Genomic DNA, 22,701 nt, shown 5'->3' with positions numbered 1-22,701 from the left:
TTCTGCTATAGTTATTGATGCTATATTTCACTGGGAAGGGGGGCTTAACTTTAGGGTTGTTTTAAAACTAAATGAAATCTATTTAGAAAGAAATGCGCTTTCATACACATTTTATAATTTTTTTGTAAATTTAACACTCTAGGAAGCGTAAATTAAAAAAAAGAAAGTGGCAGCTGTATCATGACCTATGCAAAAGCACATATCATGATTAAAGCGCACACACAAGTCCTGACACATGCTTTGAGATGCTTGTGCACCCAAGCGTTATGACGCTTAGGTGCACATGCATCATGATACACGGCGGCCATCATGGAATTGGTTTCTTTTAATAGAAAAGCCATTCCAAGAGTACTGAACATGCATGTGCATGAGTCTTGATACATACGTTTGTATGCCAATGCAAACAAGCATTGGCAAAGCCAATAGCTCAGCCATTTAAAGCAGAGGCCTATGGGCTTTGCCAATGCTTGTTTATATGCCTCTTTTCCTCTGTCCCAGCCCTTTATGTATGCTAAATAGCAAGACTACGGTGATGCCTGTATTTAGTATACAGATAACAGACAGTAGTCAATGTTTATATTGATTGATTGAAGGCTTCATTTCGATATAAAAGAATATCATAAAAGCATAATACAATGGGTTAAAATCAATATTTACATGAACATTCAATTTACACAATAAAAACATTGTATAAGCAGTTAGGACAAGTATTAAATTGACAGGGCAAGCCTTTTTGAACGAATTATCCAAGACCATTTCAGGAACTTGGATACACCGCAAACAAACAAAGTGCGAGTGTCGGAATACGGAGGGCCACTTTATGTTGCCGAGTGCCCAAGTGACTACATAGTGGTTTGAGCCACCGCTGCCTAGGGGCTAGATAGGCCGGACATTCAAAAAAAAGGTGGGCAACACGCGTTGGACATGACGCACAAAAAGGTGAACGCTGGTAGAGAGTTTTCCACCGTGTTAACAATTTGTTTACAGGAAGCGTCCCAATTCTGAATTTAAAATACAGGGCTCGATCTATGGGGTTGGATAGAATATCTAGATACAGTTCATAAACCACCACATCCTTAATATTCATAAAATCTAAAGTCGATTTGCAATGTTTAGAGTCTGTAGAGTTTTTACAAGAGATTCAAGTCCAGTACAGTTTCTTTAGGACGGCTTGGGGGGGGGGCTTGGGGGGGGGGGCAGTCCTGGACCCCCACGCTTCGCCGAGACCGATGACCCCAAGCAAGCGTTTCACGTCCCTCAGCCACTTGATCTTGGACCAGCCCTCCATTTGCATCACCTCTAACAGAGCTTCTGCATATGAGGCCAACTCGGGCACACGCCACAGGCGAGCCCGGAGTAGCAAGGGACGTAGATGGGCTTGGTCCTTGATCGATCTACAACCCAGATCCATTAAAATGGGTACGGAAGGGGTGCTCTGGGGAAGGGCTATCAGTTCCTTCACAAATTTGCACTCTGATCTAGCTAGGGCTTCAAGGTTGCACGTACCCCACAGCTCCGCACCATACAAAGCAGCACTAACCCCTCTTGCTTTGTAGATCTCCACTACTGGGGCGATGGGCTTGGTTGAGGAGGAGCGTTGCTCCTTTAGGAGTGCACCACCCACCCTTTTATGGCCAAGTATCATTTTTTGGATGTGCGAATTCCAGTGCATTGAATCAGTTAAGCGGATTCCTAGGTAGTCGAATTCGGCCATCCTCTCCAAAGGCACGGAATTCAGCATCGGGGGCGACCGATTTTTTTGGGGGGGTTCAAAACCAGATATTTAGTTTTATTAGTGTTGATAATCAAGCACCAGAGTGATCAGAACTCCTGGAAGCTGTTTAGGAGGCTCTGCAGGCCCATAGGAGTCTTTGAGATAAGGAGGGTGTCGTCAGCAAAGAGTTAAGTGGGGATACGCTTGCCTGCCAGGGACGGTGCATCTGCAGGAGTTCTAAGCAGATGCTCGACCACTCCGTTCACATAAAGAGAGAACAGAGTGGGAGCGAGGACACATCCCTGACGGACACCTCTCCCCACAGGGATCCTGTCCGTTTTTTCACCGTGCTTGCCCCACCGCACCTGAGAAAAATTGTCAGCGTGGAGCCTCACCAATAAAGACAGGATATACAGTGGCAGCCCCATCTCCGACAAAACCCTCCATAGCCCCTCCCTTGGTACTAGGTCAAAGGCAGTCTTCAGGTCTATGAAGGCCAAGTAAAGACTGCCTTTGCCCAGCACCACCACCTTCCAGTAGAGAAGAACCAATCTAAAAGCTTGTTCTATGGTCCCTGTTCCGGACCGAAAGCCAGCTTGGTAGTCCAACAGAATGTTATTGTCGTCTACCGACTGAAGCACCCTCCCCAAAATCACTTTGCCCGCCACCTTTTTGGTTGAATCAATAAGGCTTATGGGCCTATATTTTGCGGGGTCTTCCCGACACCCCTTTTTGAATATCGGGACGACCTTAGTGGGGAGGTGTGGCTCACTGGTTAGAGGCGGCAGACCTGTAGGCAGAGAACGGCCCGGGACCAGGGTTCAATTCCCAGCGCGGCAGGGTTGTGGACCAGGGGTCAACAGACTCGATAATTCTCGCCTCAGTGCCTACTCTAACCAGGGAACACACTCGGTAACTCTGGGCATTAAGCTTGCCTCATCTCTACAACGGCCCCCCACAGACGCCAGGGATGCCTGGTTTCACTCTGTAGATACCCAGAAAGGGACCATCTCACAGGGAAAACCAGGACGGGTTCCCCAGCGGTCTACAGCGCCAGGACACTCGGGTAGAGTAACAGTGCGCTTTACAAGAATCCCACATTTACATTTACATTTCTCTGCCCATGTCCACGATTCTGGGACAGGAGCGCCATTATTGATAGCGTTAAGCAAGGAAGAAACCACCTTCCCCACTCTTTGTAGTTGGTGCGCAACAGATCGCCTGGTAGCCCATCAGGTCCAGGGGCTTTGAGGGGCACCTGAGATTTTATTACGCTCTCCACTTCTCTAGGGGTGAATAAATCTCCTATTGTGTCCCCCTGAGGTTCAGCTGTATAGTGACTACTATTATCGATTAGCTGAGGGTTCGTCTCATCAGAGGTGTAAAGGGAGAGAAAGTGGTTGTACCAAGTTAGTGCTGGGATGTTGCATGTAATAAGGGTGCTATCTGGTCTGTTCCTGAGTCTGATTAAATTCCAGAACCCTCTAGAACCTCTGCCAGCACTCGCTTCCATGAGATCAGACCAGTACCTATCCTCCCACTCTTTCTTTGCTGCTTTCGTACTCTGGGTATACTTTTTCCTAGCAAGCCTGATCTTTGCCGGGGATTTAGTTTTAACAGCAGTGATCAAGGCAGATTTCTCCTCCCTGCATTTTTTAGTAAACCAGCCTGGTTGGTTCTTAGGTCTCTTGTTATTCCCGGCTGGAGGATCTCTAACTGGGAGACGGAAGAAATTACCCATAGCGTTAATTAGATTGCAGAAAAGAGCTGTCACTTCACTGGGTATCTCGGTGCACAAGTCCAATTTGGACTGTGCAGTTGCTAGGAGCGCCCCTATAGCTAGTAGGTTGCCCTCGTCCATAGCGACATTGCACCACTTCAGGCACCTCCCACAATTAGTGGGGCGTACTGCTGAGGTGAAGGCTGGTTTAGAGGGCGTGTGCATGCTAAGTTCCCCAGGCTACAAAGGGCGAAGAGTCAAGGAGAGGGGGTTGTGGTCACTATCGGCTGTGGGTGAGACCACCATATCCCGCACAAAGCTCCACAAGTTAACGTCGAGGAGAATATAATCTATCCTCGATGTATGATGTGCCCTGTTGTAGGTGTGGGCTCCCAGAGGATCCAAGAGCGTCCTCCCGTTCACGGCCCTCAGGCCGTATTCCAGGGTCAGGGAATTAAGTTGTATGGCCCTTGGGGACCACCTCCTGATAGGTGGAATAGTTAAGGTGGGAATTCCTCACATAGCATCTTCTCCGGTAAGGCCCAAAATGTCCTCCGCAGCAAGGGGCTCAAAAGTGCAGTTGAAGTCCCCCGCAACCAGGACATGAGATCTAGCTGGGCACTGTCTAAGAACGTCCTCCAGGCCTGTAACAGTGGGTGACTGCAAGCCTCCTTTCGGCTCCCTGGCATAGATGTTAATAATGTGGAGAGTAAGCCCTCTCTGTGGCCCCTAGAGTGAAATTCTGAGTAGATCGGGGGAGTTGGACGCATGCTGCGTAACTTTGCATCCCAATGAAACGTCAACCCATATGAGAAGGCCGCCTGAGGGGCAACCCTTCCCTGTGGGGGAGGGAACAGCGGATATGAAGAACGATGAGTACCCCACCTTATGGCAGGGTTCCCTGCTCCATGTTTCTTGGAAGATACAAATTGAATGGGCCTCCACGAGGGTATTCCAGTCGGGGTCCAGCTTCCTAGAGATGCCCGCAACGTTCCACCTGAGAATCCTGAGAAATGGATCCGCCACAGCCGGTTCCGTGCGGGACTCAGGCCCAAGTATGGCCACCCGCCCCCAAATAGTTGGTGGTAAGCCCTCTCTCATGGGCCTTGCAATGTAGGTAGTAGCACGACCAGATGACGAGTCTGAAGGCCATCTAAGGCGTGGGGGAATAGAGTCAGAGGGACTGCATTAAGCAGGATGTGACTGGAGATTGTCAGTAGATGATTCCGGGACATAGAACGTACTCAGACAAAAAGGTATGTCCCGGGAGCAAGTGTCATTTCAGTACCCAAAAGCCCTCAAGTGGTTTGTTGACCAAGGGTGAGGTAGGTAAGGAAGGGAGTAATGGTGGTACTCAGGGGGGATAGAACCATGCCTCCCACCCCACCCTTGATAACTAACATTTGAAAAGCTTGGCGGCCTAGCATAAAAATAGCTCAAATCTACTAAACCAATACCCTCTCCTCCATAGCCTTGCTGCTGGTTGCAGATGAATGGGGCAACCCTAACATCCTTGAAATTCACCACCACGCAATCCCCCTGGAGATGCTTGTGTCCGTATCCTACCTACCCTACCCTTCTAGCATTTGAAATCTGGCCATCCAGCTCGCAAGGCAATGGTCTGTTTGCTCTTAACCAGTGCATGGCTTTATTTTTAAGCGCCTGGTAAGATTCATGCTGGTCAGCCTTCAGTGGTGGAACATTAGTAAGGACAGTAACATAGGGCTGACAGTCAGGTGGGAGGTTTACAGGGAGGGATCTAGCAGCCTCAGTGAGAGACTGGGCAGGCTGCTGAGAGGCAGGTGCGGGCTTAAGACTATTTGTGCTAGGTTGTTCTAGGGGGGCTTTGGGGTCTTTCCTTGAGCGTGGTGCTTTCGCCCTCGTTGTAGTGGGTCCTTTCGGATTTGTGACTGAGGGAGCAGAGCCGACAAAATGTTGACCCTGATCCGTCGAGGCACTAGTATCGGAAGGGAATATGATAGGTGGAGTAGAAACTGGTACAGCCTGTACAACACCCTGGTGTGCAGACCCCTGAGGACAGGCCGTTTTTTGGGTGGGATGAGGCGATGCGACCTCAGGAGCTAAAATGTCTCCATGAGATCTAACCTGCTCACTCTCACTCAGGTTGTTTTTAGCCTGCAATTTTATCAAGGATTTGAGAGAGAAAAAATTATCTAGAGATGACTGCTCAAATCTGTCTAAACGGGCTGCGATATCCTTAACCCTTTGTAGTATGAGGAGAATCAAGGACCTTACTAGCTTCTCGATCTGCTCTATAGGGGAAGAGGGCAGGGGAAGATCGGATGTAGGAGAGCTCTCTGCTAAACTCTCCGGATGAGGGGCTAGATTGGGCTGCACAGGGGTCATACTAACTACTACAGATGGAAACAAAGGATGTACCCTCCCCGGCGTCGCAAATTCCTCACCACCACTGGTATGTTTGGCTTTAAACTTTTTGGAGAGTTTAGACAGCCCACCCCTTGGATTGGTGGCAAATCTTTTCCTCTTGAGGGCACGAAATATACGGCCCCCTCCACCCACTGATTTCACTTTTCGGAGAGGGGTGCAAGCAACACTTGAATGAATTAAATAAAATTTATACTGCGCAACTAAAACCAGAAGGCATCAAGGCACCGGGGGATTAATTTTGTCGGCCATGGTGACTAAAGGCAGAGCCAATAGCAGAGTAGACTCTGGGGGCTCAGAGGAAGCAGGAGACTCTAGCCTTGAAACAACTACCCCATTCAGCCTGTCCAGGCTAGCCCTGATAGCGCCTATACTATCGCGTTCAGGGGCCTGCTGCGTTTCAACATCACGTTTGTTATTTTTAGCAGGAGATGTTATTTGTGCTATTGCCCCTAGAGAGGAGCGCTTATGAGAGAGAGGTTCAAGAGACAATTTACGTTCAGTGGCTGCAATTTCCTTTTCTAGCACTGAGAAAGCACGAATTATAAAATTGTCCAAAGTCCCATTTATGCTCCCACCCCCGCCCGCCATTCTACCCTTACCCGATCTAGTAGTCATGGGCATGGGCAATGAAGCACCTGAGTTGAATAAACGTCCCCCCACAGTAGCAGGAAGCTAGGTGAATGAGGCTGGGTTTGCAAAACGAAGCAGGAATCCAAAAGGGACAAGATGTAAGGGGGGTGGCCCAGCCTTATCCGGCCTATGACGGCCTGGACGGTCCCGCCCATGTCCCGGGCTTCTCCCGGGACGCTCCCGTGCAGCGGTGACCCGGATGCTAAATGTAGGTCAAACGGCGTCCTGTGGGCGGGGCTGACAAGGGAGGCGTGACCAGGTGTACTCGGTCTGGCAGGGACTCCTGGGAGAGTGAGTCCCTGCTTGCGCCTACCAGAGCCCGCTCGATGGTTCAAAGTTCCCCACACGTCCGCTCTCCTGAATCCTGGATAAGGTGAGTCCCCGCAAACACCAGGCGGCGAGAAGTTGGCCACAATCCTCAGTCAGGACACAATCCGCTCTTCAGCTCCTTTCCCGGCAGAACAAACAGTTTGGTAGCCCACTGGCAGGGGGGAAACAGGTGGTTTTAATCACACACAGCATCCTGTGGGCGGGGCTGACAAGGGAGGCTGACCAGATGTACTCGGTCTGGCAGGGACTCCTGGGAGAGTGAGTCCGCGCCTACCAGAGCCCGCTCGATGGTTCAAAGTTCCCCACACGTCCGCTCTCCTGAATCCTGGATAAGGTGAGTCCCCGCAAACACCAGGTGACGAAGCGGCACCCGCAGAGCGGGTGCGGCGAGAAGTTGTCCACAATCCTCAGTCAGGACACAATCCGCTATTCAGCTCCTTTCCCGGCAGAACAAACAGTTTGGTAGCCCACTGGCAGGGGGGAAACAGGTGGTTTTAATCACACACGGCGTCCTGTGGGCGGGGCTGACAAGGGAGGCGTGACCAGGTGTACTCGGTCTGGCAGGGACTCCTGGGAGAGTGAGTCCCTGCTTGCGCCTACCAGAGCCCGCTCGATGGTTCAAAGTTCCCCACACGTCCGCTCTCCTGAATCCTGGATAAGGTGAGTCCCTGCAAACAACAGGCGGCGAGAAGTTGGCCACAATCCTCAGTCAGGACACAATCCGCTATTCAGCTCCTTTCCCGGCAGAACAAACAGTTTGGTAGCCCACTGGCAGGGGGGAAACAGGTGGTTTTAATCACACACGGCATCCTGTGGGCGGGGCTGACAAGGGAGGCGTGACCAGGTGTACTCGGTCTGGCAGGGACTCCTGGGAGAGTGAGTCCCTGCTTGCGCCTACCAGAGCCCGCTTGATGGTTCAAAGTTCCCCACACGTCCGCTCTCCTGAATCCTAGTTAAGGTGAGTCCCTGCAAACACCAGGCGGCGAGAAGTTGGCCACAATCCTCAGTCAGGACACAATCCGCTATTCAGCTCCTTTCCCGGCAGAACAAACAGTTTGGTAGCCCACTGGCAGGGGGGAAACAGGTGGTTTTAATCACACACGGCGTCCTGTGGGTGGGGCTGACAAGGGAGGCGTGACCAGGTGTACTCGGTCTGGCAGGGACTCCTGGGAGAGTGAGTCCCTGCTTGCGCCTACCAGAGCCCGCTCGATGGTTCAAAGTTCCCCACACGTCCGCTCTCCTGAATCCTGGATAAGGTGAGTCCCCGCAAACACCAGGTGACGAAGCGGCACCCGCGGAGCGGGTGCGGCGAGAAGTTGTCCACAATCCTCAGTCAGGACACAATCCGCTATTCAGCTCCTTTCCCGGCAGAGCAAACAGTTTGGTAGCCCACTGGCAGGGGGGAAACAGGTGGTTTTAATCACACACGGCGTCCTGTGGGCGGGGCTCACAAGGGAGGCGTGACCAGGTGTACTCGGTCTGTCAGGGACTCCTGGGAGAGTGAGTCCCTGCTTGCGCCTACCAGAGCCCGCTCGATGGTTCAAAGTTCCCCACACGTCCCCCTCCTGAATCCTGGATAAGGTGAGTCCCCGCAAACACCAGGCGACGAAGCGGCACCCGCGGAGCGGGTGCAGCGAGAAGTTGGCCACAATCCTCAGTCAGGATACAATCCGCTATTCAGCTCCTTTCCCGGCAGAACAAACAGTTTGGTAGCCCATGTCAATGTTTATAAATTATTTGCGATTCCGGCGACAGGTTAGACCCCGAGGGCTCCATGAATATCTCTGGGAAAGGCACATCAACTCACCAGGAATTTTTTGTTGAAATCGGTTCGATCTAACAAAAGCATGAAATTCATATATATCAGTCCTTGACTCAATTGTGTTTCACAGCTTTGTGAAAAAAGTTTGAATGACCGAGATTAAAGGAGTTTTACATGCTAATTTGTCAATTTTCAATCAAGGAACAAGATTTGTAATTGTCTGATTGATTTTTTGTAATTATATTGTGGAATTAAAAAAACCTAAGGGCCCAATTTAGAGTTTGGTGTAGAGGTTACTATGTTGCACTTGGTGACAGAGAACTCATTTTGTCAAACTGCAGGTCTGCCTGCCTCCTTAGATTCGAATGGACCTCAGTAAGTAAAATACGGAGACTACTCCATCTCTGGCAGAGACCTGCACCTTCCACAGCCCCCAGGAAGAGCTGTCGGAGCTTTGGACATTTGTCCACCTACCCTATTTAGAATGGGTGGGCAAATGGCATGTTCTCACTGTCAGACGCAGCCAGGTAAAACCTGGAGGTATAGGACTGTGAAAACTGTAAAATAACCTCCACGCCTTGGGAGAAAACTCCCAAGGCGAGGGAGTCATTGATTTTTTTTTCTTTTCAACAACATTGAAATGCATTTACAGCAACGACTGTTCGTGGAAATGCAAGATTTCTGCTGGGCGGCAGACATATCTATATTTGGCGGGAGGAGTACACTCAACATGACGTTAGTAAGGTACTCCACCATGGCAACGGTAAATACTCTGTCACCAAACTCTGAATCAGGCCTTGTTTGTCACCATTTGTAATATGCTAAACTTCCGACCTTTGATACTTTGTGCGAAACACATTGGGCTTGATTCATAAAGGTAATTTTAAGAACGTTTTTTCATTTTTAGGCATTCACAAACTGCTCTTTTGCCATAACTTACACCTTTTATAGTAACTTACACTTTTCAGCACAAGGCATGGCCAACCACTCGTAATGCAACACCCTCCCACAGAAAATAATGGAGGTAGGGACTTACTACAAAAGTGTAAGTTATTGCCAAAGTCTAAGGGGCTCATTGATGTGAAAGTGATGGAGTGCAACGCAGCAAGTTACCTTCATGCGCTGCGTGAGAGGTAAAGGGCAGAAATGCAACGTATTTAAGACAAGATTGCGCATTCCTTTCCTAGGCACTGGTGCCCCTTTGGCAGCTTAGTTCCAATGCATGCCTGTGTTGCATGCAGGATTGTTTTTGTGCAGCACGGGGCATCTTCCTGCACAAAAACAATCCTGGCTGTTATATTCCTCTTTCAATGTGTGCGGCAGATTATAGCTATTTCTCCTCGTTACACCGTCCCTGGGAAGACATATTGTTTTGGCTCATTCCCAGGTTTGCCAATTCTGGTAAATCTGGGAATGCGTTAAAAACTATGGAAGCTGCGTGGAAAGGTCTCCCCAGCGCAGAGTAATGCAATACAGCGATTTGTGCTGTGTTGCGTTGGTCCAGATTTATGAAACTGCCCAGGGCCACTCAAAGTGGCCCTGGGCACTTAGGTGGCTTCATAAATCTTACTTAAGATTTGCATCGCGCATGTACAACGTTGAATGGTGCAAATGGGAAGCAACCCTTCTCATAAATGTACCCCTAAGTTACTAAGAAAAGTACAGTGAAGTTTTGTAATACCACTGTAGTACTACAAAGTGCATTTTCTAATAAGACCCAATAATGATAAAGTACAACATATCAAAGGTAAGCCTAAATGCAAGCCTTCACTGCTTTATTTGAGGTTCAAAATAGAAGAGTTATATTTTTTGCTGTTGACGTTTATTTTTCTTCTTTGTATGTGCCTATATTACATAGGCGTGCAAAATACTCACCAACAAAAGATATGATTGCCATTTCCTTCATTGTCAAGTGAAAACATCCAGGGTTTCAGGTTAAAGTTCCCTAAAAAAGAAAGATACCTATTATTATACATTTTCAACTGTCCAATCATGTGTTTTCAATTATTAGGGACAAATAAATGTGTGTAAAGGAAAAAGAAACACCAGGAGAGCAAGACACAGTTGTTTCTATTCCAAGTATAGATAAAAATGGAAATGAGCACAGCTGACATAATGACATTAACATTCTGTTACACCTACTCAGTTCAGCAAATATACATGAGAATCCTTTTGCAGAGCAACTTGGAGTTTGTAGCACCATGGATGCGTGGCAGACTAAAGTTATGAGGTGCCAAACAGGTAAAATTCCATTTCCTATTATGTTTTATAAAATTGGTTTATATCATTCTTTCCTTCACAACTACACTCTTTTAAGTATGAAGCATATTGGATGGTGTTTGTGCATTCTGCACTGGATTACAAAAATGTTCTTAGTTTGCACACATTATACTGGTTAGTGTGCACTTACATTGGTTTGAGGAATCACTACATTGGTTAATGCAAAGGGACATTATTGGAACACCAGTAAAGTACATTGGTTTATGTAGTAGATTGCATGTCACTTATGTTATTACCCATTGTGATGTATCTCCTAGTTTACGGAATGTTACTGTTTAAATGCAGAGGGTGGTTGGTTAATTCTCACTGGAAGCTGTGGAGATGGATGGTCAATAAACATAGTGTTACTCCACTTACCTGCCTCAGTGTCATCACTACAAAATTGGTGACAATTTTGAACGTTTGGCATCCCCACCCACATGTGCAGCTTGGTCATTACCGAGCGTCCATGCTGGGTTCTCCTTAGAGATCTGTTTGACGCATTGTGCTGGTCGTGAGCACGTATCCATGTTTGTCTAAATGAGATCTGGTGCCCGTGCCTTTTGTGGAAAAGAGCTGAGTTCAGTTGGCGAGCCTCACAGCCTGTGACCGGCCACCAAGGCAAAGTCAGAGGAGGGCGAACATCGTGGTGATGAATGGCTGCATGCTGGCGGTGAGCCATTCAGTCTGTGACAGGCCATGGAGGCAGAATCTGAAGTGGGTGAGCATCATCAGGACCGGAGATGTCTGTTTGGCTCAGGTATGTTGTGCCTGTCCTGTAGCTGTGAGCGACACAGTCTGAGGTGAGCCGCAGAGGAAGAGTCTGAGGATGGCTAGCATCGTAAAGACCAGGGAACTCTGCTCAGCTCCAGTCACAAATCTCTTACGCAGTCTTGTCATCCATTACTGGAAGGGTAACTAGAACGCTGGCTGTCGTCTGTGCTTCTGTGTTCTCCGGGTGGTGTTGTCAGTGTGTGTGAATCCGCTGGTCCCTAACGCACCCTCGCCTTCCATCGCTAAAGAGTAACTAGCACGCTGACTGTCGCCTACGCTTCAGTTGAACAGGTGAATCATTTTAGTGGCATTTTCATTTTTCTCTTCAATATTCTTTACTGGCATGAGTAGGCTATATGTCTAAAGGTTGTAGTTGGTGTTTCTGAGCGTCAATGGTTCAATGTCTAGGCTCAGTGGTTGCTTTCAGCTGCCACCGCCAGTCATGTTTCTGGACCCCTGGGTCGAGAGCCTGGTGCTCTCTGGGGCCTGAAACAATGCACATCCTGGGACAAGGTGTGAAGCCTCCTCCCCCAGGATGGGCAGGGTTCATGAAAGGGAAGCTTCAAAGGCTTGCTGCCTTTTTGAGCTTCCCCAGGCCATTTGCTGCTTTCAGCAACTGGTCCCCACTGTTTCTGACCCCCACTTTGGGTGGGAGAACCGGCAGGAAAAATAATGAGGGAGAGGTGTTCCCACCTCTGCCAACTTACCCCTCAGGTGAGGGAGGTGAGGTGAAGCACAACTTTCAATCCATGCCATCTTAAAGATGGGGGGGATCAGCCAATCAGGGACAGTCAGTCGCCCTCCTCCCATAGGAGGGTAGCATAATAGGGGGTGTACCCACCCAGGGAAGGGATCCATTGGTTCCTCCCTTTTACCTACCTGTAACACCCCTAAATCTAGTATTTAGGGACATCCCTGAACCTTGCTTCCTCAGACAAGAACCTGCAAGAAGAAGAAGAAGAAGGACCGAACAGCCATGCAGCAGCTAACAAGAGGAAGACGCCCATTGACTTGGCCCCAGCCCTACTGGCCTGTCTTCACCTCGAACCTGCTCCTGCAAAATCCCGGTATGTTCTGCAGCCAGAAACCTCAAAAACCCCAGAGGACTTGCCTGCCTTCAACAACAAAGACTTTGTCTCTTGTGAACACCGGATGTGTTCATCTGCAACCTCTGGCTCCAGCCAGACACTGTGAATCTGCCCCACTCTGTACCCACCGTCCACGGGCAGAGCTCGAGTGGGCAAACAGTAACACCACGAGGAGGTCACCCCAGCGATCCTGACCCCAGATCCGGTGACTCCTGACCTGTAGCCAAAATCAAGAATGTAGGAAGGTAGGATCTGACTGCATAAATACCCCTACTTTTTTCCTGGTGTTTTGCTGGTTTTTGACTAGTCTGACGGGATGAGGGCGGTGCGTCATGTAACTTTACGAGCTGTGCCCTCGAACCACGGTGCAAGCAGCGGCGTCGAGTCCGGCGTGGATCGACGTTGTCTGGGATACCAAGGCGTCGTTGTGAAGCGAGGGGGTGCGGTGTGCGGTGCCCACAGGTTGCGGTGAAGCAGCGGCTCGATGGCAGCGTCAGCAGGCACCGTCGGTGATACCAGGGTTGCGGTGTGGCGTTGTGACGGTGCCCTCTGCAGTGCCTTCAGGACACGGAGTCTGCAGCGGCGTCGTAGACGCCGTTGAGGTTGAAGTCTTTGCTATTCCTGAGACTTCTTGAACAGGGGGCAAGCTCTACCTCAAGCCCTTGGAAACACTCACAAAAGTAGATTGCAGAAAGTTCAGTCCTTTCACTGCCCAAGCAAGAAGCAGCCACTGCAGGCCGACACAGCAAAGCACGCAGCAAAACGGCAGTCCCTCCTCACAGTTTCTCCAGCTCGTCTTCTTGATTCCAGTGAGTCCCATGCTCTCCATGCCACTGGAGTCAAGCTATCCTGGCTGATGAGGGCTGAAAGCCCGAACCGGCCCTAGAATGCTTGTTTCCAATCCAGGAAGGATCTGGCCTGGCAGTTCGGGCTTGACTGTTCCCACTGGGCGTAGGCTCAAGACTGATTTGCATATGGCTGGGCCCAAACTGGAATGGAATGGTGAGCAAAAAAATGATGGATTTAGGCCCAGATCTCTGTACTGAGGTGAATGTATGACATTGTTCTGCATTCTGTCCATCAATTGTTCGTTTTGCATTTGTCACCCCGAGTGGGACTGGTATGCTCAGATGTGAGTCCTGTGCTTTCCATGTCACTGGAGTCAAGCTATCCTGGCTGATAAGGGTTGAAAGCCCGAAACTAGTCCTAGGATGCTTGTTTCCAGTCCATGGAGGACCTGTCCTGGCAGTTCGGGCTGGACGGCACCCGCGATTGAGCAGCACTGCATCCTTACTATCGGTTATCGTACCGGACTATCTTGAACGTCCCTATATTCCCGATTGTGGTCCGCCTGACTTTCCTTGGCTGGCCAAACCTTGGCCCTTCTTCAGTCTTACACAAGCACATTGCTAACCGGAATCAAATCCAAGCTGACCCCAACAGGTCACAGCAACAGCCCGCCCGGATATTCCTGTGACCGGGTACACAATAAGCCTTGAACCCCTTGACTTCCCTCTTGGCAAATGAGGCTGCTTTAATATTAGGCATACATTAAATGTCCTGATGAGATCCGTAGAATGTGTTAAACGGATCGAAACGCCGTCGACAACTATGAGCACCTTACACACATGGAATGTTTTATTTGACCTTTAAAAGTGTGAAGGTGTCAATATTGTTCTGTTTTATAATCAAACCTGTGCCATTAACAAGTTTACAGAAATTTAAGCTCTTGCCTAAGCCCTTTTGTTCGTTCCCTTTAATTGTTCCCTGTCCTGATATTGATTGACTGGGTACACACTTGTGCCCTGTCTTGTATATTGTCTGTTATTCATGTTTTACATTGACTGAAAAGTAAATACCAAGACCTATGCCTGGCTGGACATGTCGTTTTCAAATATAGCAACAACTTTGTCTAAATTTATTGATTAAGCATTATTATTTGTAAGGGACCACTGTTTCCTTAATAATATTGACTCCCAAGGTCCCTTGCCGACTTCTTTGGGTCCCCTTGTTGTTTTCAAAAAATGTTCCCATTGGGCGCAGGGTCAAGACTGTTTTGCATATGGCTGGGTCCAAACTGGAATGGCATGGTGAGCAAAAAAACAATGGATTTAGGCCCAGATCTTTGTACTGGGGTGAATGTATGACATTGTTCTGCGTTCTGTCCATCAATTGTTCTTTTTGCCAATATTTATACCAGGAAATCCTTTGTCCTCTGAAAGCAGAGGGGCTTGTACCTAGTTCAAACCAGTTTTGGGTGCATTCTGCCAGTGTGCACCTTCTTCCTTTGTCAGTGTAGGCCAGGGTCATCAGATGCACCACAGGAGGCGGAGCAAGAATTGTGGAGGGAAGGCACAGCCCTATTCAGGTCCCAGGTGCAACTCATCCCACCCATCTACATGTAGATGTATCTATTCAGCTCTGTGCTGACTCACCCTGTCTCCTGGAGTCTCCCCCACCCCCTGTCACTCACAAACCAGACAGCTAATACACAAGCTAGCAGAGGCAGGTTGGATGGTTACATCAGAAAGTACCTACTTTCTAAAAGTGGTATTTTCAAACACAAAATGTTAAAATCAACTTCACTAAAAGAAGTATTTTATCAGTCTGAGTTCAGGCATACTAAACTCAAATTTCTAACATGTTCCCTGAGTAGGTTAGGTTTATAGGATGTTATAATCAATCTGTCTACTCTGGCCTATTGGGAACAGGTAGCCTTGCAATAGTGAAAAACTAAATACGCTGTAATTCACTATCAGGACATGCCACACGCACCAGGGCATGCCCTACCTTTCACACACAATGCACCCTGCCCATGGGGGTATCTTTGTCCTACCTTTGTGGGAACTCACATGTAGAAAAAGGAAGGTTTAGGGACTTGCAAGTTTGTGCACTTGTCAAGTCGACATGGCAGCCCCAGGCTGCGCACAGGTTCTGCAATGGCAGCCCAGCGCTACATTTTACGGGCTGTTTGCCTGGATGGCACAATCCAGTGCTGCAGCCCACCAACAGCATTTGATTTATAGGCCCTGGCACTCGCAGTGCACTTTACTAGGGACTGACACATAAATCAAATAAGCCAATCATGGTAATACCTATCCACAACACAGTTTACACAGAGAGCATATGCACTTTAGCACTGATGAGCAGTGGTAAAAGTGCCCAGAGTCCTAAAACCAACACAAGCAGGTCAGAGAAAAATAGGAGTAAAAAGCTAAACGTTTAGGGATAACCCTGCAAAAAGGGCCTTTTCCAACAGTCGCGCTGTGGAATCTAGCGTCTTCCGCATGAGAATACGTCACCTTGGGGAAATAGATCTCCCAACGTGTCAAGAGAGAATTTGGAGAAAGTGCCTTAAACGATTTCTTCTTGTGTGATAGGTAGCCAGGAGTTACCTGTCAGATTGAGGGCCTGTGAGTAGAGGAGGTGACAACCTGTGGATCTAATTAGTTTCCTCCATGCCCAACTGGTTGTTTAGACTGTTTGAAAGTCTTGGGGGTCGCGTTTAAGGCTTTCCGGTAAAATTGCAGAGTTACGTCGGGTGTGTGAGAGCTGCCTCTGGTTTGATGTAAGGAATTCTAACATCTGGATGAAACTAGTACCTAGCAAAACTGCACTGGGCCACTAATTAATAAGTCTGAAAATTCTGTACCCCGAACCCGCCAGGTTCATAAGGCAACGTCAGGATGTCCCATTTGATCCTAGGCTGTTTATTACCACAAACTAGGCATAAGAGTGAAGTGCGTAGTGTCATGAAGAATGAAGAGGTCAGTGGGATAGGTATGTTGTAAAACAGATTCAAGAACTTTGGGAGCACAACTTTTTCAATTATAGCGATTCGACCTGCCATAGCTATTGAAAGTTTTAACCAACGGTCCACCTGACTGGACAGGGTGTCAAGTGCAAAACCGTAGTTCAGACACAGTATCTGTTCCGGGTCTCTATGAATGGGCAGCCCTAAATACTTTTCCAAGTCCTTGCATCTTGCCAGAGGATATTCGGTTTATTTGTAGGCCTAATGGTTTCCAGAATCTTCTCACCACTCTGAGGATGGATCGAGATTGTCACTGGGTTGTCTCACATACAGGATTATGTCATCCGCTTACAGCGTAAAGAGTAGAGGACTGGTTTTCAATTGAAGTCCCCTGTGGATGTGGCGTTCCTGTAAATGACGCACTAGCGGGTCTAGAGCGATAATGAACAGCAAGTGTGATAGCGGGCAGCCCTGTCAGGTCCCACATGTGGGCTGGAATGCTCTAGTTAACGAGCCATTTAGTCTAATGTGTGTATTGGGTTTGGTGTACAGCAAACGAACAATGGAGGTGAATGTTCCTGGAATGCCCATTCTTTGAAGCTTTGCATGTAAAGAGGGCCATTTGGAAGAATCTAACGCTTTTTCAGCATCCAATAGTACAGGGGTGGCAGGGGTGGTGGGTGAGATTCAATGGAGGATTGCAAAGATTGTACAAATATTCAGAGCTGTGGATTTATGTGGAACAAACGCTAATTGTGCAGGTGAAGTGATCTGATCCAATAGGAGAGAAAGCCTGGTGGCCAGCACTTTAGTGAGTATTTTATTGTCAAAATTCAAGAGGGATAATGGGCGGTAAGATCCGCAATGCAGCGGGTATTTAACCTGGTTTAGGGAGTAACATTTTCACTGCTTCACAGAGAGTGGGGAGGAGGATGCCTTTTTCCATTGCTTCCTGGTAGACTTCTATGAGGTAGGGGGCAGGCAAGTATTTATGCGCTTTATAAAAATGACCCGAAAAGCCATCAAGGCCTGGTACCCTGGAACCATCCAAGGTGTCTATTGCTTGAATGACTTTCTCTTCCCGCAAGGGTTCACTTAGAAACTGATGATATGCACTGTCCAACCACACCATTGCTATTTCATCTAAGTACCTGCTAATTTCCGAAGTACTCTTGGAGAAGCGGGAAGTGTACAAGTCGGTATAGTATTTGAGTACTGAATCCTGTATGTGAGTCGTGTCTGTGGCCTTGGTACTGTCTGGTTTTTGTAATGCCGTAATATATGACGTACTTGTAGGGGCTGTAGTTTGCTTGCTAACGTACACCTTGGGTGGTTACCCTCCGCATACCTTCTCAGTCACGTATTTTCCCAAATAATGTGCCTCCCTATCTGCAGCTTCCTGAAATACTGTCATCAGTTTGGCTTAGAGTGTTGTGTACATTGTTTGGGGGTGTGATATTTGTGTTTGATCCATTTCCTGTAGTTGTTGTTTTAACTTGGAGAGTGTACGACAGAGGTCTTTGAGTATGCCCGCGTGTTTAGAGATACAGATCCCTTTAACCTAGGCCTTCCCAAGAGTGGCCCATGTAGACATGTACCTTAGTTTATTTTGAAATAATCTAATATTGCTTGGTTCAGCTCTGACTTGAACACATAGGGCCAGGTTCACAAAAGTAATTTGAGACAAAATCCTAGCTTTACGACTTTCGGTATTCACATAAGGCATTTAGGAGTAGTAAAGTTGGATTTTGTCTTAAGTTTGTCTTCAGTTTTGGTCTTAAGACAAAATCTTAACTTAAGTTAAACTTAAGTTAAACTTAAGTTAGGATTTTGTCTTAAGTTTGTCTTAAGTTTTGGTCTTAAGACAAAATCCTAACTTAAGTTAAATTTAAGTTAGGATTTTGTCTTAAGACCAAAATTTAAGACAAACTTCAGACAAAATCCTAATTTAACTTTAACTTAAGTTAGGATTTTGTCTTAAGACCAAAACTTAAGACAAATTCAAGGCAAAATCCTAACTTTCCAACTCCTAAATGCCTTTTGTGAATACCGAACGTCGTAAAGTTAGGATTTTGTCTCAGATTTCTTTTGTGAATTCAGCCCTTCGTCCCTGAGGGCCATGTTGGGAAATCTCCATTTGCATTCAATTCCACTATCAGAGCAATGCGTATCTTTACTAAAACAGGTGAGTGGTCCGACAAAGTGCAGGGTAGGTGTTGTATGGATGTTGCCCAGTTGAGGACACTTGGCGATAAAAGCCAGTAATCAAGATGAGCCCATGTGTTTTGATATGCTGAGTAGTGTTTGTATACTCTCTGTAGAGGATACAGGTGATTCCATGCGTCTTGAAGGCTATATTCCTGCTGAAGGTCTGAAAGTGTATGTCGAGCTTTTGGGTTTTGTGTCTGGTTAGGGTGAAATAATGTCTTGAATAGGGTCTAATTAAATGTTAAAATCGTCCCCCAGGCATATCTGTGTCATCTCCATATGGTCTATTTGGGCCATGAGTTCTAAGAAGATATCAGGGTCATCTATTTTGGCTGGGTATACGTTCACTAAAAAGATAGAGTGTCCCAGCATGTGACCCTTTACCATTAGATACCGCCCCTCCCTGTTAATTTTCACTTCTGATGGGCTGAATGGGACCCATTTATGAATTAATATGGAGACCCCTCTGGCATACTAGCTGTAGTTAGCAAAGTATCAGTGTTGACTCCATGTCTTGGCAAAGAATGTGGGGGTATCACAAGATAAGTGGGTTTCTTGTAGGAATGCCATGTCTCTGTGGTGTCTTTGCAAGTGCTGTACCACCTGTTTGCATTTGCGAGGGTTATTAAGTCCCCGTACATTCCGTGACGGTAGTGTAATGGTTGCAAATGGTTGAATTATACTGATAACCCTCAAGGTAAAAAAACAGGATCATAATGTAAATCTGGTTACATAGTCGGACAGTATGGAACAACATCATAAGTATAAGAAACTGTATTAAAACTGGAACATTTCCCTCCCATCCCACCCACCACCCATTTCGCATACTATGGGGTAATCCCTAACCCAAATGTCGTACCCACACATATCAAAAACTATCAATATATAACACTAGTGTGTCAACATGAGGGGAGTGGCAAAGCCATGCCCTATCCTCCAATATATATCAAAACTATTGATTAATGATGGCATTAAAAAAATCAAACGAGTTTTGACTTAATCTACAATGCCCCACAACTACTAGGATAACCTGTGCATTGCGTAAGGTCCAACAATGTAAGGTTGAGGAAAATAAATCTACACTGACAACAGAACCAGACATCAGTGGTGACCTGGTAGGGTACTTGCATGGATTCTTTCTTGGACAGTGCATAACAGAACTCCTGCCCTCAATGTCCACCCTAAGGCATGCTGGCTATAGCATGCCATATCGCAGTCCCAAGTTCCTGAGGGTGGCCTTGACTCCCGTGAACTTTTGGTGGCTTCCTGGTCCATGACTGTATATTCTGGGTAGAGAGAGAGATTGAAGCTTGCCAGTAACAAGTGTGAAAGACCATGTGGTGCGCTCTCTACTGCCCACGCCTGACCAACCTACCCTAACGTCGCTTTGGAATCTTCCACCTATAATAGGTCACTTCAGATGCGGCCATTGTAAGGCATGTGACTCCACGATCCAGACGAAAGAATTCCAACATAAGCATGTGAAGTTGCAGCTTAAGTCATTCAGTAATTGCAACACACAGAACATCATTTATGCAATACTATGTCCTTGTGATTCAATCTACATTGGTCAGACACAACAAAAGGCGAAAGTGCGCATCCTTCAACACATGAGCAGGATCAGGTGTGACGTTGTAGGTGCACCTCTGGTCGATCACTTTAGACTGATGTCTCATTCTCCTGAAAGCTTCAGATGGCTGATACTTGAAAAAGTGACAATACGACCCCGTGGTGGTAATATTGCAACCATTCTCAACACCCGGGAACTCAAATGGATGTTCTTTTTTTATTCGATTCAGTCAGGTCTTAATGAATATGATAGTTCATTTTCACAACTAGCTATTTTACCCTAAACCTGTCCCAGTGTATTAACATCACAAACTGTTACTTGCTGAATTGTTAACATACATGTACTGACACAGATCCTCACTTGATCGGGTCGCTAATAATGTTATGTTCTTGACCTTAAACGTGATATACTGTCTTGTGATCTAACCAGTATGCTTTCTACCATCCTGCCGCAGGTACCCATCGGTCCTAAAGTTAAGTCTGTTCTCTTTATCAGTATGAATATAGATTACTCTGTTAGGGCAATAGGATTTATCCTCATGACAATGTAATATGGCCTTACCATCATGCGATAGGTACGCCATCTGTGTGTATGAATGAAACCCCCCCAAACTCCCCCTCTCCCCCCCCTTTTTTTCCTTGCAACCACAATTGTGTAATTGCTGTGGTAATTATACATCTTACCTATTCACAATGGACATTTTATGTTTCTATCGAACAATTTATTCCATTTGTTTTTTGACAAATATCAGGACCGTGACAGGTACCCTATTCACTATGTCATCTTTAGTGAAAGTGTTTTTTTCCCTCTTTCTTAAAATTCCCCGAATATCCCGGACATCACCAGATACCCATATCCCGATTTGTGATTCAGTTTTTATTTTAATTAATAATATACTCTGACCATCACCATTAATAATACTTCCAACCTTTCAATTGTTTGATTAACAATTTATAACTTGAACCATAATCTGGTATATCTACTTACATAGTATTTTCACTATGTCTACGCGTGACCCTTACCACGTGGTCCCGTTTGCATAGTCACTGGAGAATTACCAGGAAGCAGTGTATCCAGCACAAATTTGGCTGGGACAACGCCGGTTTGAACTATACACCGCAGCGTCTACTTTACCGGTAAGCCCCTGCGACTCACTTGCCATCATTTTGACTATGCGCTGCCCATTGTCCTCCGATGAGCACGCCAGTAACCTACGCCTTTGCTCTTTTTCCCTTTATTTCAGCGGGCGACTTTCTAATGATCGTACCACGCCTTGCTCATTGGGAACGACCGCTTCTAATTCCCCTTCCCCGGGTAAGCCATCATTATGTCAATTTCAGATTTCGGTTTACCGTTATCAGTCCTAATTTGAACAGATCTACTGAGCCCCTTATTATAATTGTTTCTTTAGATACTTCGTTTGAGGACTTTCCGCGCAGCGTTCCCGGCCATTATTCCGCTCCAGCCATCCGCCCCTAGACGTAAGTTCTCCCAATTTACCACACTGGCCATTTAGAACTCGTGATATATCTTAGCCCCCACTAGCAAGTCCATTGCAACTTGTTTTTAATCCTTTTTAGGATTTATTGACAGCGGAATCTACTCCACAGACGAGCACCGATTAATCAAGGTATGCTCTTCACAGACCGTGCGCCCATGTTAATCATCCATTTTTGGTTTGTAGTATGAGTCAGTAATTCTTTATTTAATTCTTAATACTAATAGGTTTCTAGCCCCCCCCCCCACCAGTCCTGATGAAGACCCCGCCGCAAGGTTTCTAATAAGTCCTGCTACCCAGTGGGTCGAAACGTCGACAACCCTCCATTACACCCCAGCCCCACGTTTGAGACTGTATTAATTATGCAATATATGGGGCATGTATTTGTCTAAACGGACTATCTGGATTTCTCATTGTCCTCACAATACAATTTACTGATAATTATTTGAGACTGTTGCTTGTTTTTACTGTCACTATCTCCACCTCACTATCCTCACCATTTCACTCCTCCCGTACTCCTCAAGGGGCACTGTTCAACCTTTATGAAATGAATAATTTTGGATACTATATACCTGCTTTGTCTACTTTGTGATTAAAACATTGTAGACTCACTATGTGTATCATCTTTAATTAATTTTTTGTTAATATGTATGTTTCCTTGCTGGGACCCCTTCCCTCTCAATAGCATTATAACCCAGGTCCCAGTGACTGTTTTTGGGTAAACCCCCTTATCTTGACCTGCCAGTAACAAGAGCCTTTTTATCTTGCCTGTCGCAATGCGGTGTCTCTCTCTTTGAAGTTGAGCAAGCGGACGATGATGGTGCAAGGGCCTCTCTGGGGCCTCCTCCGGACCCAGCGAGTGGTGAGCTCTCTCCACTAAGAACTTTGGGGAGAAGACTTCTCTTCAGAACAGATCCTGTTAGAAGTTGTTCCACGGAGCCGTCGAGGCGACCCGTGTTGGTGAATTTGGGGATGCCAATTATCC

The 22,701-nt window shown here is 47.0% G+C and overlaps 1 protein-coding gene across 3 annotated transcripts in view; it reads right to left on the bottom strand.

Moving 5' to 3' along the window:
• VIT (vitrin) overlaps positions 1 to 22,701 on the bottom strand; it is a 1,955,513-nt gene that overhangs the window by 1,572,041 nt on the left and 360,771 nt on the right. For all 3 annotated transcript variants that reach the window (XM_086927073.1, XM_086927074.1, XM_086927075.1), the window contains exon 3: positions 10,441 to 10,510. In XM_086927073.1, coding sequence (XP_086783199.1) covers positions 10,441 to 10,471 — 31 coding nt within the window. In that variant the 5' untranslated portion in view covers positions 10,472 to 10,510. The remainder of the gene's footprint in view (positions 1 to 10,440; positions 10,511 to 22,701) is intronic.

This window comes from Lissotriton vulgaris, chromosome 6 (genome assembly GCF_964263255.1).
Source record: "Lissotriton vulgaris chromosome 6, aLisVul1.2, whole genome shotgun sequence".
In the NCBI taxonomy this organism is placed as follows: Eukaryota; Metazoa; Chordata; class Amphibia; order Caudata; family Salamandridae; genus Lissotriton; species Lissotriton vulgaris.
The sequence above is the reverse complement of the archived record's forward strand: the minus strand, read 5'-3'. Positions and strand labels throughout refer to the sequence as shown.